The sequence below is a fragment of the Anastrepha ludens genome, chromosome X (assembly GCF_028408465.1).
Source record: "Anastrepha ludens isolate Willacy chromosome X, idAnaLude1.1, whole genome shotgun sequence".
Lineage (NCBI taxonomy): Eukaryota > Metazoa > Arthropoda > Insecta > Diptera > Tephritidae > Anastrepha > Anastrepha ludens.
In genome coordinates this window covers 11008880-11024335 of record NC_071503.1, presented here as the reverse complement: position 1 = coordinate 11024335, position 15456 = coordinate 11008880, and the positions used below count along the sequence as shown (strand labels likewise).

Here is a 15456-nt window from a genome sequence, read left to right as displayed (position 1 = left end):
CTTATCAGGAATGATGAGAGTGGCCATAGACATGTTGAAGACCTTGGAGAGATATTCTACTCCCAATGGACCCAGCCTTTTCAACATCAGCATGTTTAGTCCCTCAGGGCCAATGGCTTTGGATGGTTTCATGTGTTTGATGGCCTCCTGAACCTCATCGCTGGGGAAAGCAAGTGGCGCACTGTTGTATGTCAGTTTGTGCAGCCGTCTGGCGCACTACGTTTGGATCTGTCGGCCGGAGGATGCAGAATAAATTGCCGGCTAAAATAGCTCGCGCATCTCTTCGGATCCGACAAAGCACGACCGTTGAAGGTGATATCCACCTTGTCATTGTGTTTCGTCGGGTTCGACAGGGACCTTACGGTGGCCCAGAGCTTGTTGTCACCAGAGATGAAGTTATAGGGCTTCAAATGCTCTTCCCCGTTTTTGCTTGTGTTGAGTTACGAGTTGCCGTATCTCGGAATTGAGATCCTTTATCCGAGGATCCCCTGGATCGGCCTGGCGTAGGCGATAACGCTTGTTCGCCAGAACAGCTGCTTCAGCTGGGAAATTGGGACGTATGTCCCAAATCCTTCCAGCAGGTATGAAGCGAGCATCAGCAGCTGTGATCGCCTTGCGGAATACGCGTTCGCCTGCGCGCACATCGGCTGGAATGAGGAGAGCGGCGAAGATGTCTTCAGTTAATTCCGTGAATCTGGTCCAATCAGCTTTGTTGAAGTTGATGTATGACCGGTGATCCGCGGAAACAAAGTTGGCAGGTTTCTCGATCGAGATGATAATGGGCAGGTGGTATGATGCAAGCGATAGCATAGGTCGCCAGGTTATGCTATTTATCAGACCTGCGCTAGCAATTGTGATGTCGGGCGAGGTGCAGCATTTGCCCACTACCCTGGTGGGGCCGTCGTCGTTTATAGTGCTGAATGTCGAGTCGTCTATCTGCTCTGCCAATAGCTGTCCCCTACGATCATTTGGCAGGCTTGAATGGGGAGGTGTGGTGTTGTCTGCGTTGGTCCTTCTGTGCGTTTCGCAAGAGTTGTTGTGGCCTGACGTAGAAGGACGGCCGCGCCACAGGGGGCGGTTGCGGGTGCAGAGCTCTGCAGCAAGGGGAATCGAAATCGCGTCTCCACTCACGGATGGTGCGCAGGCCGGAATATCTCCGAAAATGGCAGCAGCCATTGCAAGAATTGCATTGGACTGTTGTCAGGTTCCGAGGGACCCTGGTCTGACACACGGAGCAGACTGCGGGGGGGACCTAGAGCTGTCCCCGCACTGGGATAGGTGCTGGAGGGTTGTGGGTCATTGGGGGAGTTGTGTTGCGAATGAGGGCTCCATATGTTGAGGTTTTGTTGGTGGCGGTAGTTTGAAGTGCCGGCACTGAGGACGGTAGCGCCGTTGAAGAGAAGTATTCGGAGCAAACGTGCTGCAAGGGATTGCTTCTGTGACGAAAGATTGGGGGTGGGATACGGTACACTAGACAGGGCTAGTTAACTGGGGCGGCAGCCCCTGGTCGGGAAAAATCCAAGTCATTCCGGTAACGTAGAACCGGCTGCCATGGGAATCATGGAGTCCCTCTGTTTACCTTTTTTGAAAGTGTACTGGACTCCCCTTGGCCATCACTATCCGACAGTTTAATAGGTAGCCGATCCAGTGTCAAATAGTTGACTCTCCCATCAAAGCTTCCGTAGACTCATTTTTAAAGGCTCTAGATATATCAGAGAAGACTCCCATCTCATATTCTTTATAGTGCAGCGCTATCTCTATCTGTAGCAGCACCCTATGAAGAATTTCCGTGGATATTCCCTTCGTGTAAGCATACAGATTTCGCCACTATAGGTTAGCTTCGGTCGTTTCCTTAATATTCGACTGCTCGAAAGCAAATGACAGCTTTTACCCGGGTGTTGAGCTTCCAATATTTTTTGGTAGCTATATTGCGAAATAAAAACTAGGTTTTTTAACACGTTATAATTTATATTTTGATTTAATGCGCGGCCGTGTTTACAAAAAGTTCAACTGCTAATGCTAATTCGCGAATATTTGCACGTATATATATATGTGCATATGTAACTGCATTAGACAAGCGAAAGGAGAAGTAATGTTATGTATACATATCTTATGCTAAGTAAATGCCTGCGTATACTTTGTATTTTTGTATGCCGTTAAGCGAAAAGGAATATTGTAAGGAATGTATAAAAACTGATAAATAATATAACATGACATTTTAAGGTGACCAGCTAACATAACATTTTAAGGTAACCAGCTTATGGCCGAAATTACAAATATTGGCTATAGTTAAAAGTTAGTTTGTAGGTTGTGGAACGGGTCCGAACATCCTCCCCCCCGTTGAAAGGTCAGGGCTTTCAACAGAAGCATTTACAGGAAGGACGCACAGCTTATTGATAGCTCTACGTGTAATGCCAGTAGGTGTACGCAAGACGGCTACTCGTGCAACATCGTCAGTTCCAGTGATGAGTTCGACTACCCGTGCCAAAGGCCATTTTAGTGGAGCCGTGTTTTCCTCTTTGATGCACACAATGTCGTTGACCTGGATGCTGGGCTGAGGCGTCCGCCATTTAACTCGCTGCTGTAGAATAGTCAGATATTCTTGACTCCAACGCTTCCAGAAAATTTGTTGAATGTAGGATACGCGTTGCCATTGATTGAGCCGGTTATAATTCAGTGACGTAAGATTAGGTTCAGGAAAAGCGGTTGGTGGGCCACCAATCAAAAAGTGACCTGGCGTAAGCACATCAAGATCTTCTGGATTCTCTGAAAGTGGAACAAGAGGTCGCGAATTTATTATAGCTGTTATTTGACATACCAAAGTACGCAATTCGTCAAATCCAAGAATTGAGGACCCAACTGAACGATATAGATGCTGCTTGGCTGTTTTAACCGCTGCCTCCCATAGGCCCCCAAAATGCGGCGAACGAGGCGGTATGAAGCGCCAATCAAATCCATTGCTAATGCAGTAGTTAATAACTGCGCTGCGATGATTTTCATTGAGGACTAAATTTCGTAAGTCGTTTAACTCGTTTCTAGCGCCTACAAAGTTTGTGGCGTTGTCTGACCAGATGCAGCTGGGTATGCCGCGCGTAGCGACGAAGCGTTTGAGAGCGCCTAAAAAGGCGTCAGTAGAAAGATCTTTTACTAGTTCTATCCAAATTGCCTTTGTTGAAAAGCAGATGAAGACACTCAGGTAACATTTTTGTGGAGATTTGTTGCGAATTTCAGACTTATATATTAATAAAATGGGCCACAATAATCTACCCCAGTTATCATAAAAGCCCGTGTAGTCTGAATGCGCTCTTTAGGTAAGTCAGCCATGATATGCTCGAGAAGACGCGGTTTTGATCTACAACATATGATACACCTTCGTATGGCTCGCGCAGTAGTTTTCCTTCCTCCTATGGGCCAAAACTGCATGCGAAGAGAAGCAAGCAAAGACTGCGGACCTGCATGGTGGTACTTACGGTGATAATGTGTTATTATGGCGAATGTCAGTGGGTGATCCCTTGGAAGGATGCATGGATGACGTGCTTCAAAGCTGAGCGTTGAATGTCTTAGTCTGCCACCTACACGAATAAGGCCAAAATCATCTAAAAATGGTGACAGCGAAGCGATGGGGCTTGAGGCGTGAACAAACTTATTGTTTTTCAAAGCCACATACTCGGACCACAACTGCGCCCTTTGAACGATGCGAATCAACAATTGAGTACCGCGATGAATATCCTCAAACGTGAGTTGCGAAGTTCTTGGTGAGATTCTGCTTGTTATAAACTTGTTTACATATCCAAAAATACGTTGCATCTTGCCAAACGAATTTATGTACTTAAAGGATAGTGTTAAGTCGGTTCGATCATTTGACAAGAGCAACACCCTTTGTCAAAGTTCTATAATTTTAGTTTTAGGTGCGCAAAATTGGGGCCAATTGTTGTCAACTTCTCGCAAGAACGAAGGCCCGAGCATCCAAAGTGGAGATTGTGAAAGTGTCGTTGGTGAGGCTCCCTTCGACAAAATGTCAGCAGGGTTTAATTCTGTAGGAATGTAATGCTATTGCATACCCTCTGTAAGTTGCTGTATCGCGCTTACCCGGTTAGCAACAAACACATTAAATTTAGATGGCTCTTCACGCAGCCATGAAAGCACAATCGATGAATCCGACCAACAGTGAAAGCGGCCGGCGAAAAGTTTCATTTTAAATATCCCATTTACTAATTCCGCAAGCAAGGAAGCAGCGCAGAGTTCCAGTTTGGGTATCGTAAGTATCTTCAATGGAGCGACGCGAGCTTTGGAACACAGTAGATGCACTTGCGCGCGGTCATCCATTATCGAACGAATGTAGATACAGGCACCGTACGCTTCGATACTTGCATCACAAAATGCATGAATTTCGACGGTGGCTCCAGGCTGCAGTACGTGCCGAGGGAATGATAAATGCTGCACTTCGACGAACTCGTTGCGAAATGTAGACCAAGCAGTGTTCAGTGAGTGCGGTAAGCTTTCATCCCACTCCAGCTTATCCCTCCACATGCGCTGTAAAAGAATTTTTCCTCTGGTCAAAGTGGGGCCAATGAGTCCAAGCGGATCATAACAACGAGCTAACGTAGATAACGCCGATCGCTTGGAGTTCTTGCAAAATTCAGGTTGCGACGTAAACGAAAATAGCAGATTGTCATCAAACGGCTTCCAGATCAAACCCAATGCCTTGGTGATGTCGCTGCCGTCATTAAACTTAAGCAAGTCTTGTTTATCAGTATCAGGAATATTACGAAGAACATCTGGACTATTGGAACACCATTTTCTTAGCTGGAAGTTACCTCGAGCGAGAATATTCGTTGTTTGTCGTTTGATTTCTTCTACTTCTTCCAAAGTATCGCCACCACTTATCAAGTCGTCCACGTAAAAGTCTCGAATGATGGTTTGCGAACCAAGTGGATAAACTGAGGATTCATCCGACGCAAGTTGGTGCATTGAACGAATCGCTAGGAATGCTGCAGATTTAGTTCCATATGTTACAGTGTCTAATTTATATATATTTAAGTCATCTTCAGGAGAATCACGCCACAATATACACTGGAGCATGCTATCCGGTGGGTAGATCCGGACGCATCTATACATTTTGCAGATGTCTCCAGTGAGTGCAATCGGAAACGTACGAAAACGAATTAAAATATTGAAAAGTTTGGGCTGAATTGTTGGTCCAGTCATGAGTAAATCATTAAGTGATAAATCCGAGGTTGTAGCTGCAGAACCGTCAAAAACAACTCTTAATTTTGTTGTAGTACTTTCGTCTTTAATGACGCAATGATGCGGCAGAAAATATTTGCACTCATGGATAGCAGAGTTTGGAACTAACGACATGTGATTGAGGTCACGATACTCTTTCATGAATGCACAATATTTTGCCTTGAGCTCAGGATTACGTACGAGTTTTCTTTCTAGGTTTTGAAATCGGCGTCGAGCTTGTGAGTACGACTCACCTAACGAATCTAAATTTAGCTTTGTTGGCAGGCGAACCGAATATGCGCCTGAGGCTAAACGAATGAAATTTTGCTTGAAATGCAACTCACAGTCAAGCTCCTCTTTAGAATTTTTAGAAATCGGTTCAACGACATGATCGATCTCCCAAAACTGCCGGACTAAATCATCCAGCCGATCATCAATACTGATATCTGAAGTTGAGCTGTGACTTGCTACGAATGTTGAAAGTTTGGGGGCTTGTTGCTTACCGCCAGACAGAACCCAGCCAAGGCGAGTTTTTTGAAGTAATGGTAATTCAGGTGCTGATTGAATCTGTCCTACGCAAAGTAGCTCATAGAAAAGTCCTGCTCCGATGAGCAGATCAATACGCTGGGGCACGTTAAAACCAGAATCAGCTAGTTGAATGTTTGAGGGTATGTTCCAATTAGCGATGTTTATTGAAGCGACTGGTTGACTATCGGTAATTGTTTTCACCACAACAGCAGTGACAATTGTACGAAAATCTGAAGCCCGCGACTTCAGAACTATATCAACGGAGCACCCATCAGTCGAAAAGCTTGCATCTCCAATGCCGGAGACTGCGACCAATGATTTCGTTCTAGTAAGTTGTAGCTGGTTAGCGAAACGCGTTGTAACGAAGTGAAGCTGCGAGCCCGAATCTAGAAGGGCGCGGCAAGGTACGAAGGTTCCAGCACGATTTTCAATTAGAACAATTGCAGTGGCGAGGAGCACAACATCAGGAGAAGGAGTATGAGCATGGGACGTGTTAGATAATGATGCAGTCCTAGCATTCGATTCAGAAGTAGTGCAAGGTGCTTGGCACTGAGTAGTTGGTGAAATGGATAACCGATCAAAATGTAACAGTGTATGATGCTTCGCTTGACAGCTGCGACAGGGTCCCGATTTGCAGTCACGAATCTGATGACCTTTCTTCAAACAATTAAGACATAGGTTGAGCCTTTTAGCTTCTTTCTGGCGTAGATTTGGCGACAAATTGACGTAGCGTTGACAACGGTAAATTACATGTTCGGGGGATTCGCAAAATACGCAACTACCTACTGAGCTATTCGAAGCAACAAAAGATTTTCTTGGATTTGTACTCACGCTTTTGATGACTTTTACCGGAATGCTAGCTTGTGTCTGCAATGCATATTCGACGTTTTCGAGTGTACGACAGCGTTTTTCTAAAAATCCAGCTAGTTGGTTCCAAGAGGGTAGGTCGTTGCTTGTCGAATTCTCCTCCCATTTAGCTTGAGTCACCTTGTCTAACCTTTGCACTATCAACTGAATGAGGATGCTATCGGATATTTGTTCTTTTGAGCCGATAGATTGTAGAGCGCGCATGTGCGCGATTGCCTTGTCTGTCAATGCCCGCAACGTGTGTACGGACGAATCCACCTTGTCCAACTCAAATATTCCCCTGATGTGTGCCTGAAAGATAAGACGTTTATTATCAAATCGTTTTTGTAAAAGTTCTAATGCAATTTTGTAGTTAGTGTCGTTTATCTCGAGTGATCCCACGGTGTCCAGGGCAGCACCACTAAGGCAAGACCGCAAATGTTGAAGCTTGTCCACTTGTGTCAGTTCACTGTCTTTGTCGATTACAGATGTGAACATTGCGTAAAAATTTGTCCACTCCGTGTAAGCCCCACTAAATTTGGGCAACGTTAGTAGTGGCACACGCGAACGATTTGCGTTTACAATTATAGACTGTGTGTCCGCGGTGTTCATCCGAAAAGTTGAGCAATGTTGTGAAGTACTGCGCTTCCCGATCTCCCGTTGCAGAGTGGCTCTGAGATTGACTAGCGTGGTATCGAATTTGGCAGGTAGGTCACTGGTAATCGACTCGAAGTCCAGTTCCTCCAAACTTGTGTGGGTGACCGAAAAACTGGATTTCAGCTCCACCAATAATTCCAGTATTGCGTTGAGAGCATATTCATCCTTACTGTGCAGATTATCAGGATCCAAGTCGGTGGCTATACTTTCAAGGCGATTAAGTATAGCTTTCGATTTCATCTTCAGAAATGTCACTCGGCCCATAGGCGGACCCATAGTCGGCCCGTTGGTTGGACCAACATCACACATATCGTCTCTTGCTGGTGTACCAGTAGCCGGGCTGAATGGCATGGCGAACAAATAGGTTAACTATAACGCTGCGCGACACGTAAAAAAAAATAGGTGCGTTATACTCGACGACAATGTTATACGGTAAAAATAAATGCACCGTATCTAACTGGCCGGAACAACTGTTTTAATAAATTTCGCCACCGGTTAATAAGTTTATTGCACTATTTTACAGGTCCTATTTACTGTCTTATGTACTCCGCACTAAGTACACAACAAAAATAATGCTCGAAACCGCAACGGGAAAATATGCAACTTTAAATTATTTAATTTAAATTATTAAATTAACGCGAAAAAACACGGCGATCACGTCGGGGTCACCAAATGTTGAGCTTCCGATATTTTTTGGTAGCTATATTGCGAAATAAAAACTAGGTTTTTTAACACGTTATAATTTATATTTTGATTTAATGCGTGGCCGTGTTTACAAAAAGTTCAACTGCTAATGCTAATTCGCGAATATTTGCACGTATATATATATGTGCATATGTAACTGCATTAGACAAGCGAAAGGAGAAGTAATGTTATGTATACATATCTTATGCTAAGTAAATGCCTGCGTATACTTTGTATTTTTGTATGCCGTTAAGCGAAAAGGAATATTGTAAGGAATGTATAAAAACTGATAAATAATATAACATGACATTTTAAGGTGACCAGCTAACATAACATTTTAAGGTAACCAGCTTATGGCCGAAATTATAAATATTGGCTATAGTTAAAAGTTAGTTTGTAGGTTGTGGAACGGGATTAGCTGCTGCTCCGAACACCGGGTTAGGCATAAAAACAACCTTAGCTGATCTCCAGTCTGTAGGGACGTAATTTAGCCTCAGACAGTTTAAAATATCTTCCAGCCTCTGTATTAGTACAGAGCTTCCTTTCTGCAAAAGCTTGCCAACGGCCCCGTTCCACCGTGTCTGTGCTGCCCCACTGAAGATGGTGAGTTTGCGTCGCCCCCTACCACCATCTCCAGACCTCCTCTCATTCTCTCTTATAACACTTTTTTCAGCTCTGGTGGTGGTGCCTCTACGTCGTGAGCCATATAATTTGAGGCAAAGAGTTTAGACGCCTTTTCTTCACCTTCGATAGAAACCACGGTTTGGTCATCTGTGCTGTAAGCAGAAAACAAATACCAATTAGCACTTTTCTTCACAAGGACGGAGGTCTCGTCTTCCTTACCGTTGTAGTGTAGCATACCTTGTAGTTCTTTTTAGACTGCAGTCCAACAACCTTGTTACCAGAGGTTATCCAAGATTCCTGGATTACAACCACGTCGTAGTCGCGCTTCTCCTAGGTTATGAAGAGCTCAGCTGTAGTTGGTTTGCTCTGATAGAGGTTGATTTGAAGGATTCTCGCTTCCGTCGGTGTCAGAGACTTTTTCCACGGGTTCGGCGGGCTGTCGCCGTCACTCTGTCTTCGGTGGTATCTATCACGTTGGGCTTGTCACTCTTAAGCTGTGGTGCCAGTGTCACTTCTGTCACGGAATCCAGGCTAAGATCGCGCTCTACTTCACCAGCTTCCAGCGTGTTGTCATTCCTATCCATCGGGTTCCGTTTTTTTATATCTTCCCGTGGCTATAGTTTGTTTTCTGCCTCTTTGTTTATCTGGAGGATAAGATAGGGTTCGTTTTTCTCATATGGTGTCCCTGCATGGAGAAGCTTCCAGTTTGTTGTTGAAATGTCTGGATTTTAACGCTGAAATAGGCGAAAACGTTGGAATACGCGGCGCTGTATGAGCATCGCATGCAAAACGACGACAAAAAAATATTCGACTTAATAACCTTCGTTGCTAAATACATTTATAACAATTTTTTTCCGAATGGATGATGATGGACGATTTTTAATAGATATATAAAAACTTGATTTTTCGAATCAGTATTTAGGTAATAAGATCGTTACAAAATTTATTGAAAAATTAATTATTTAAGCCAAAGTGGTTTGTTTTATCTGATGAAACTGCCTTTCATGGAATGCCATTTGGATTCTGCTGTGCTCTGTACGGTATCGATACACATACATATGTAGGTCTGTATGATCTCCTCTAAATCTGATATCTAATCCTATGATTATTTAACCCAATTCAAATTATTAATTACTCACACCTGCTTTTACTCGATATTTGAATTAGTATTAAATTTGAAATCCGTGTAACAAACGATCTAATGTATTCACTAGCAGACACATTGCCGGTTTGTAGCCGCAATTGCATGTTGCAGCAAAAAGTATTCGCTTCCAGCTCCCAACATTGCGCTTATCCTTTCGTGTGCTAATTTAGACAAGCAATTATGTTTGACGAACAAATTCAAAAGCTTTGGACAATTCGCCAACTGTTGGTATGCATGCTTTTTATCAATATGTAATATAACAGGTGTTTATAGCAAATTCCATTTCTTCCACTCATTATATAGCCATTGAGGGATAAAGACGTTCAGACTTGTTTAACAGAGATTTATGCTACCGATTTACCGACGATCAATAAGGTGCGGTGAGTTGATACCAACAAAAAAGCACAGGGTTTTTTCATAGATTTAACGGTATCACTTTAAAGTTGGAATCGCACTGCCTGCTCATACATGATAGCAGAAGCTAGAAGGTAAGTTTTCGAATTTGTAGAGTTACATGTCGGTCACCGGATAGAATATTAGAAGTTGAAAGAAATAAAAATAAATAAATATAAGAAAAAAATACAAATATAAAAATAAAATACAATAGCTCTAAGTTATTTGGATATGTGCAAGTTGAAATTTTGATATACAATATATGTATGTATATCATATATAAATAAGTGTACAAGTTAAACTATTTACTATTTTTTGGGGAACTATCCCCTTTTTTTGAGTTACCTTTTTCAACAAACTGAAGTTTATAATTATTTCTACCCTACTCGATACTCTGCTGCTTTCGCCGTTCCCACGGGCGGAGTTATGCTGAAAACAGTGAACACGGAATCCCTTACCGCAGTCCCTTACCGTGCACAAAAACTCACCCCCGAGAACAACTGCGTTCTTTTAATTACATATTTACACAATACATCGGTTTGTGTGTGTATTTGTGTTGTATCTACACAATGTTGCCATTGATATTTTTGCTTACACACTTTTTCACACATCCACGTTATCAGTTAAAATTTTTCATTGTTTAATAAACCAATGCTAAAAACCAACAAATGCAAATAGTTCATTTATCCATAATTAAAATTACACTGTGCAACAAATTCAGGTTAGCAAAAATTAGGTCCATTCTGAGAGTGGCGGGTGAAAATAGAGGCGAAATTAGAAGACCCGTATCGCGCCGTTTTTTTATGTTAGTTCGATTTTTTTTTTAATCGGCCTTCGAAGTTCGAAATCGGAGCAAAATTGTTTATATGGTTTTTTGGCTATAACTCGTCGACTAATTGATATTTTTTCAATCTGTAAAAGCCAAATTATTGCTAGAGACCTGTGCAACAGTTACAATTTTTGAAAAAATTGATTTCGAAAATTTTTGTGGTACTCATGAAACAATATACTGAAAATCGGCATTTGACTGCAAACTTCGAAGGCCGATTAAAAAAAAATTCGAACTAACATAAAAAAACGGCGCGATACGGGTCTTCTAATTTCGCCTCTATTTTCACCCGCCACTCTCAGAATGGACCTAATTTTTGCTAACCTGAATTTGTTCCACAGTGTTATTTGACTTTTTTACATTCAGTTTCATGTTCGGAAAATGAATTTTTAGTAAAAATAAACAAAATAAACTATGAAAAGAAGCTATTTTTCTTGTTGCGGTTACACTGTGCAACAAATTCAGGTTAGCAAAAATTAGGTCCATTCTGAGAGTGGCGGGTGAAAATAGAGGCGAAATTAGAAGACCCGTATCGCGCCGTTTTTTTATGTTAGTTCGAATTTTTTTTTTAATCGGCCTTCGAAGTTCGAAATCGGAGCAAAATTGTTTATATGGTTTTTTGGCTATAACTCGTCGACTAATTGATATTTTTTCAATCTGTAAAAGCCAAATTATTGCTAGAGACCTGTGCAACAATTATAATTTTTGAAAAAATTTATTTCGAAAATTTTTGTGGTACTTATGAAACAATATACTGAAAATCGGCATTTGACTGTAAACTTCGAAGGCCGATTAAAAAAAAATTCGAACTAACATAAAAAAACGGCGCGATACGGGTCTTCTAATTTCGCCTCTATTTTCAGCCGCCACTCTCAGAATGGACCTAATTTTTGCTAACTTGAATTTGTTCCACAGTGTTATTTGACTTTTTTACCGGAAGGAAGGAACTTTTCATTTACATGGGGTTCTCATTAGTTTTAACGGAACAGCTGAGTCGGGATTGCGTTTACGGTGTTCACTGTTTTCAGCATTAGGTGCAATACGTTTGCTTTGCGTAAGGGTGTCTTATGGCCAGACGTATCGTCAGCAGTTTTTGCAAATGCGCGATCAATAGTATGATATTTGATGCTTAGCTCTGCACGCGCTGCAATGTCAGCAATTTTGTTTGTTTGGTTAGCGTGTAGATTAGTATACTGTGTTATGCTAACAAGCAGCCTTTTAAGTTCGAACGTCCGCGTTTGAGGTTTAATTGAAAATTTGATTGAGGCACTCTACCGCTGTCTCTGTCAACTCAATAGATCGATTCTGTTTGGCCTTCTCGAGTGTTAACCTTGACTTTCTAGGAGTAGGATGATGACTATTAGTACTATCACTAGGCTGATGTTGGTGGCGTAATTAAAGTAGTTGATTGATTTTGTGGAAATTATTTGTTTTGTGTTATTGAGGTTTGGCTGCTTTAGCATTTGTAATGATAAGGTGTCTTCGCTTGTTTCTGAAAATATCTGAAGTATAGCGGGTTGGGGCTTGTGTGATGATCTTTCTGCGTTGGAAAAATTTGTCTTGTTGATTGTAACTGTAGTGAATTATGAATGTACCGTTAACGGATGTGGGCTCTTCATCAATTAAGATTTCTCCTCTAAAATCGCTTAAGAACATGATGCCTGGTGATAGTTCCTCGAATTCTGGAATAATTTCGCTGTTGGTCACTGTGCAATTTGGCAACCGGCTACTTAACAGATTTCTTATTTGTTACTTAAGTCTAATACTTTGTTTTTGAACATATTTGGAGTGAGTTGCACTGTTTACAATTTCCTAATATTCCGTAAAGATTGTTTCCGAAATTAAGGATTTATTTAAAATTAATTTGATTGATTTTATTATTTTTCTTAACGCCTCTAATGTCTATTGTTTTACAAATTTCGGATTCTACTGTGGGTAAACTTATTATGTAGATTATTGTTTTGCCATTGGTTGCTATTTTAATTTCTGAAAATTCAAGAGCTTCATCTATGTTTATAAATGGAATATTATCTTTATCAAATATTTATTTGGCATTATCTATTTCTTCACTTGACATTATAATAGGACTATCAATAAGTTCGTGCGGTTTTACAACAGATGGCGTAACTTGATTATTATTCCATCGATCCACATTTCCAAACATTCATTGGAGAGCTACTGTCGTAAGGCACAAACGTCAGTATAAGTTTTTTATTTGAAGCGTAAACAACAATATTTTTACCACACTTGAAAATGTCGAATTTCGTGCCAAATAATGTGTTTTTGCGGGGAATTCTTCTTCATTATTTTAATATGAAGAAAAAAGCAGCCGAAAGTCATCGTATCTTGGTGGAAGTTTATGGTGAGCATGCTCTATCTGAGCGAACGTGCCAGAAGTGGTTTGCACGCTTTAAAAGTGGTGATTTTGGCTTGGAAGACGAAGAACGCGAGGGTGCGCCGCCAAAGTTCATGGATACCGAATTGGAGGAATTGCTCGATCAAGATCCGGCTCAAACGCAAGAAGAGGTTGCAAAAACTTTGGGAGTTGATCAATCAACCATTTCCAAACGTTTAAAAGCCATGGGAATGATCCGAAAGGTAGGCCATTGGGTGCCGTATGAATTGAAGCCAAGAGACGTTGAACGCCGTTTTATGGCATGCGAACAACTGCTTCAACGGCACAAAAGAAAGGGTTTTTTGCATCGATTTGTGACTGGCGATGAAAAGTGGGTCCATTACGACAATCCAAAACGTCGGGCAACGTATGGATACCCTGGCCATGCTTCAACATCGACGTCGGCGCAGAATATTCATGGCCTGAAGGTTATGCTGTGTATCTGGTGGGACCAGCTGGGTGTTGTGTATTATGAGCTACTGAAACCGAATGAAACGATTACGGGGGATGTCTACCGACGACAATTGATGCGTTTGAGCCGAGCACTGCGAGAAAAACGGCCGCAATACGCCGATAGACACGACAAAGTTATTTTGCAACATGACAATGCTCGGCCACATGTTGCACAAGTGGTCAAAACATACTTAGAAACGCTCAAATGGGATGTCCTACCCCACCCGCCGTATAGTCCAGACCTTGCGCCATCCGATTACTATCTCTTCCGATCGATGCAACATGGCCTGGCTGACCAGCACTTCCGTAATTACGATGAAGTCAAAAAATGGATCGATTCGTGGATTGCGGCAAAACCGACCGAATTTTTCACAAAGGGAATCCGTGAATTGCCAGAAAGATGGGGAAAAGTAGTAGTAAGCGATGGACAATATTTTGAATATTAAATTTGTAACCATTTTACGTCAATAAAGTTTCAAATTTCGAAAAAAAACCGCACGAACTTATTGATAGTCCTATTATATGAGTTGATTATATTGGCTTTTGCCCAGTGTATTGCGTATGCGATATTTAGAATTCCTTCCTTAAAAATGTCCAGTTTATATTGTAGTATGATTATAAGTCGGATATTCCTTAACATTAATATTCAAAAACATTTATTGTTTTGTTTTGGTTTTAAAATAATTTATTGTCCACTTATGCATTCACTTTGTTGTGCCGTTTAAATAATATCATATTTCTTTAAAAGGTTCATTACACTTGAAACTAAATGCAAACATAGCTAACGTAATTCTTTTATGTGCGGCGCGTGAATGCTAGAATCATTTTACATAAGTAAACACCGAAAAATTATTATTGGTTTGCATTGACTAAAATTCCTATAAAAACGCTTGTACGTAGTATGTAAGAAATCAGAAATAAAACAATTGCTTTACAAGCTGGATGCCCAGCTTGAAGTAAAAATAAAATAAATGAAAAAGAATTATTTATAAATTATTTCATTACATGGCGATCCTGCCAGCTTGGTGCTAAGATTTTTTTGCACAAGTGGCGGAAAGCGCAATGCTAATTCCAAAGTCCTGGTATTGATCAGCCGATAAGATCTGCCAGTTGCGTAGAAGTTCCTGGTCTGGCCAATAGACCAGAAGATAGATGACCACAGAAGGGCCGAAAGCTATCTCCATTGAGGAGTATAGGAGAAGAAATAAACTAATAAGGAAACCAGCCGAAATAGTCATCCCAATCGTAAAGAAGCCAAAGCGCAGAGGCGGCTATACCCAGCGCATTAAACGAGAGATTGGATATCTATTACGAGAAGTCAACACTCAGCCACCACCACCTTGGAACAAGGCTTGCTCCATTTGGGAACGCATCTCAAAATTGGAATTCCTGCAGCAACAGCGTAAGCAGATTAAATAAATACAGAAAAACAAAAAACTGTGCGTGCTTCACGCAGACAATATAGGCTGACAAGCGTTAACCGCTCGCAGAAAAACAAAAAACTGTGCGTGCTTCACGCAGACAGTATAGGCTGACAAGCGTTAACCGCTCGCAAAAACAACCAAAAAAAAAAAATTTTTAAATTTTCATCTAATAAAAAAAAAAAAATTTTATTCAAAATGTTTATGCACACATTGTCGTTTAAAAAAAAAAAAAATTCAATGTAAAACAAAATTT

At 41.3% G+C, this 15456-nt stretch overlaps 1 protein-coding gene across 2 annotated transcripts; it reads right to left on the bottom strand.

Moving 5' to 3' along the window:
* Positions 1-3306: 3306 nt before the first annotated feature.
* On the bottom strand, positions 3307-13328 carry LOC128869212 (uncharacterized). Of its 2 annotated transcripts, XM_054111743.1 has the most exons (3): positions 10448-13328; positions 8803-10190; positions 3307-8717 (listed from the first exon to the last, which is right to left on the bottom strand). In XM_054111743.1, exon 3 carries the CDS (start codon positions 7606-7608, stop codon positions 4051-4053), a length of 3558 nt encoding a protein of 1185 aa, XP_053967718.1. In that variant the 5' UTR covers positions 7609-8717; positions 8803-10190; positions 10448-13328; the 3' UTR covers positions 3307-4050. The 2 variants fall into 2 exon arrangements, with proteins under 2 accessions (XP_053967718.1, XP_053967717.1); XM_054111742.1 differs by having other exon boundaries at positions 8803-13328.
* Between the last annotated feature and the right edge of the window lie 2128 nt (positions 13329-15456).

Excerpts from the sequence above, each read along its gene's own strand:
- LOC128869212 (XM_054111742.1), bottom strand. The coding sequence starts at position 7,608 with ATGCCATTCAGCCCGGCTACTGGTACACCAGCAAGAGACGATATGTGT.